Raw genomic sequence first — 3,799 nt, forward strand, 5'->3', positions numbered from 1 at the left:
CCGATTCTAACGTGGCACCTCTTAAAATAAATGCTTTGCTCCACCTTGGCCGAGGACCCGACACGAAGTTCCGCGTCGTTGAGGTGTGCCGCTCTTTCCGCTTTTTGTGCTGGTCTTTCCGCTTGCTTTTGGCTCGGTGGGACTCGGTGGGACTCGGCTCAAGATGAGCGAGCGGTGGAAGGCAACCGGGCCGTGCCGCCGCTTGGGCGCCATCCATCGGCCGATCGGCTCCTCGCGCCGACCGCTCTCATTTGTCACGCCCGCGCACGCTTGTGTCCGCTCGCTCATTGCCTGCGGGAAAACGAGAGCGCGCGGTGTCCATCTTGGACGAGCGGCGCGAGGCCTTTTCCTCCGCTCAACTCTTCCATCCTCGTCCTTTGGCAACATTCGACATTGGCGCTCGCCTTCGGTGTCGACCTCCTCGTCCTCGTCTCCGGCGCAAATCTTGCCTTCGGGTGAGCGAGGAGTCTCGGAGGACCGCGTCACGCCGAAAGCCTGTCGGAACGAGGAAGAGGATGAGCTCGCGCGCAAAACCGTCGGACAAAGGTTAGCGCGTGCAACGGCGGCGACCGCAACGATCAAACCGCGGCTGAGCGATCCGCTTCGTCGGGGATGGTTTGGGATCGGCGGCGAACGGCCGTTCGCGGAAGAGCCGCCGCTGCGGCCGTGAAACGAAAGCCAAGCGAGGCGTCAACGTTTGCATTTATTGGCCAATCGGCAGACAGCAAAGCACAGGAAAGAAGCGGGCCCGGCAAATTTCCGCTTGCCACCACGTTACATTTTCAATCGCGAGCACCTTTGGGCTCTTCGGTGACACTTTGGGGAACAAATTCTTTCGTCGGTCGCCCCCCCGCCCGCGACGGCATTCCAAAGGATCGGCAAAGGGATCCGCTTCCAAAGCTTTTCGGAGTCATCCGAAAGGGGGAACTGCCAAAGCCGAGCTTTCCTCTTTCGCGGTGAAAACCAAATGAGTCCAGTTGTGCTCTCGCTATGGGGACACAAGCCGGTCGAGGTTCCGGCGGACGTTTCAGTCCAGTTCAGTCAGAACCTTCTTCCTTCGTTTGTCCTCCAAACATAAAAGTGAGCCCACGCAAGGCCCGGGAGGGGTGTGGGGGGGGTTGGCATGGGGGTTGGCCTTGTGGATTCTGTGTTGGATTGGGCAGGGCTTCCAGGGTCTTTTTGGGGGGTACAAACACTCCACTTAAGAAAAGAACACACTTGCATGCTTTTATTTTGAAGGGCTGCCAATCCTTTCTCAGCCTGACTTGACAAAAAAGCCCATTGAAATCTTAGCGTCATGTCGGTCACTCGTTGCTAACGGCTAACTGACCTGACTGCTGCTAAGTAAGTAGCTTTTTTTTTTTTTAATTTTCATCCCCACCCGACTCCACCCCTCCCTGACTTGCGCAGCCATTGGTACAAGTGTCGGCGGCGGAGGCGGTGCCAGCGCACGTTGCCCTCCACGATCTCCAGCGCCCGCGGCAACGCGGGCCCCGCCCCCGGGCCGCAGGACCGGACAAACTCCTTCAGCTGCGGGCCGAGAGGCAGAAGGAAGGTCGGGGTCAGCGAGCGACGGGCGACGGCGACGGCGAGGCGGACGAGCGCCGGTACCTCTTCGAGCTCCTTCTCCGTGTCGAGGAACTCGGTGACGCCGCCGATCAGCTTGGAGTTCATGAAGAGCGCCTCGCCGTAGCTGAGACGGCCGGCCGCACAGGAGGCGCGTTAGACGCGGGCGGCGGCGCCGGGCGCGCCGAGGCGCGACTCACCGCGCGTTGAGGACGTCCCACTTGTCGCGGAAGAAGCGCCACGCCGGGTTGCGGCCCCGAGGGTTGCGCCCCACGCGGACGATCACGTCGATGGCGTCCTGCTCGGCCACCAGCTCCGACGTCAGCGACAGGTTCAGCAACCTGCCGGGCGAGGCGAGTCAGACGACGCGGAGAGCCGCGGAGACCGTGCGCGGGCGAGCGCGCACCTGTTGAGCAGGAAGGCGTCGTCGGAGCACGTCAGCGCCTCCAACAGAATCTTCTTCTCCGAGACGGCGTTTGACGAGTGGAACTTCATCCAGATGAACTCCCACACGTCTTCGTCCATCAGACTGACGCCCGTGCAGTAGACCACGTCGCGGATGTTGGGGGGGATCCTGCGCGCACAAGGCTCCCGCTTCCGTTCGTCTGCCAGCTGAGCTCGCTCGCGTCACGCTTCCGTGACGATGCGGGTCAACGGCCGGCTCGCACGCGCGCACGCACACGTTATTCACGATTCGGGCCGGCGATCGCTTGGGACGGCCAATCGGCGCGTGCCTGCCCGTGTGTCTTTTAGATCCTTTCACTAGAATACATTTAAACGGCGTGTGCGTGCACGCACGCACACACACAGTTGGCGCTGCGGCGCGAGTGCGTGCGTACCCGTTCTTGTTGCTGGAGATCCAGTCTGAGATGTACGCGACAGCTTGGCGGTGGCACTGTTTGTTTCCAAAGCTACACGCTAACATGATGAGCTCCCTCTGCAACTCCCTGTACACATGAGCAGTGTGTGAGAGAGAGAGAGAGAGAGAGAGAGAATGGATTGATGGAGTGTGAGAGAGAGAGAGAATGGATTGATGGATTGTATCGTGCGTGTGTGTGTGCGTTACTCAGTCTGGTGGGACACTTGCAGGACGGCGTCCTCGTCGTCGGCCGTGTTGCCGGGTATGCCCATCTGATGGTAGCGCGCCGCCACTTGCTTGAGCACGTAGTCCTGCAAAGGGACGCAGAGAAAGTCGCTGCGGGAGGACGGATGGGTCGGCAAGCGAAGCCGAGCGAGGGAGGAGCGTCTCACGCTGAAGAGGTGGTAGTCGTCGGTGCGGTCCAGCAGCTTGTCCAGCTGGTAGAGCGCCCGGCTGGCGGCGTGCCACGGCAGGAAGGACGCCTCCTCGGGCAGGTAGCCCATCAACTCCAGCGGCACGCCCTGCGGCAGGTAACCCGCCCTGCGACACCACATCGCGCCGCTTACGACGCGACGTCAACTTGGCCTGAACGGCGGCGCCGTCGCGACCGCGGCTTTTTTTTTGCGCTCCCCACCTGGCCAGGTTGAAAGCGTCGTCGATGAGTCCCGCGCGGTTGCCCACCGAGATGACCTGCGTCACACGGAATCACGCGCTCGCATCGGCTCGCCGGCGGGGTCGCTCGGGCGGCGTGGCGGCCTGACCTGGGGGTTGCTGCGCAGCTGGCGGATCAGCAGCTTCCAGTTCCGGAGGTCGGAGTTGACGCGGAAGTAGCCCGTCTGGTCGATGTCGGCGGGGAGCGAGCGAAAATGCTCGACAGAATAACAGGCCAAACATTGGAGTGGGGAAAGCAAATATTGCCCAAGCAGGAAAGAGAAACACGGCAATCAATGACGGCACCGTGGGCAACGCCGGCGCCGCAGAGAGGCCGGCGAAAGGGAACCCGGGCCGCGCCCCCCCCGCCACGCGGGTCACCTCACCCGCCGTTGCCGCTCCCGCCCCCGCCGTACAGGAAGTGCTCCTGGCTGACGGCGACGGCGCGCTCCTCCGCCGGGTTCTTGGCGACGGTGACCACGGGGTAGCCCATTTGCAGAGTCCACCCGTCCATCACGGCCCCGATGTCGATGTCCCGCCCTTCGGAGCGCATGGCCTGCGCACAAAGAGGGCGCCGTCAATTTGGGCCCCGAGCTCCGGGGGCGTCTTCCGTCCAAAGAAAAGAAGGCCGGCACGCCGGAAGGAGCTTGGTGACGAGCGGCTCGCTCCAATGGCGGCGGCGCTCCTACCTCGGACAGCTTCCTCCACAGGTCGTCGCGGGCC

General features: G+C 62.7%; 1 protein-coding gene across 1 annotated transcript in view; it reads right to left on the minus strand.

Annotated features, from left to right (window-relative positions):
• Positions 1–1,027: 1,027 nt before the first annotated feature.
• Positions 1,028–3,799, minus strand: part of LOC109532578 (thyrotropin-releasing hormone-degrading ectoenzyme-like) — a 15,481-nt gene continuing 12,709 nt past the window's right edge. The window contains 8 exon segments of the mRNA XM_019897459.1: positions 1,028–1,145; positions 1,403–1,530; positions 1,612–1,693; positions 1,767–1,907; positions 1,973–2,140; positions 2,406–2,513; positions 2,633–2,736; positions 2,818–2,965. Coding sequence (XP_019753018.1) covers positions 1,028–1,145; positions 1,403–1,530; positions 1,612–1,693; positions 1,767–1,907; positions 1,973–2,140; positions 2,406–2,513; positions 2,633–2,736; positions 2,818–2,965 — 997 coding nt within the window.

The sequence above is a fragment of the Hippocampus comes genome, unplaced genomic scaffold (assembly GCF_001891065.2).
Source record: "Hippocampus comes isolate QL1 unplaced genomic scaffold, H_comes_QL1_v1.1 scaffold81, whole genome shotgun sequence".
Lineage (NCBI taxonomy): Eukaryota > Metazoa > Chordata > Actinopteri > Syngnathiformes > Syngnathidae > Hippocampus > Hippocampus comes.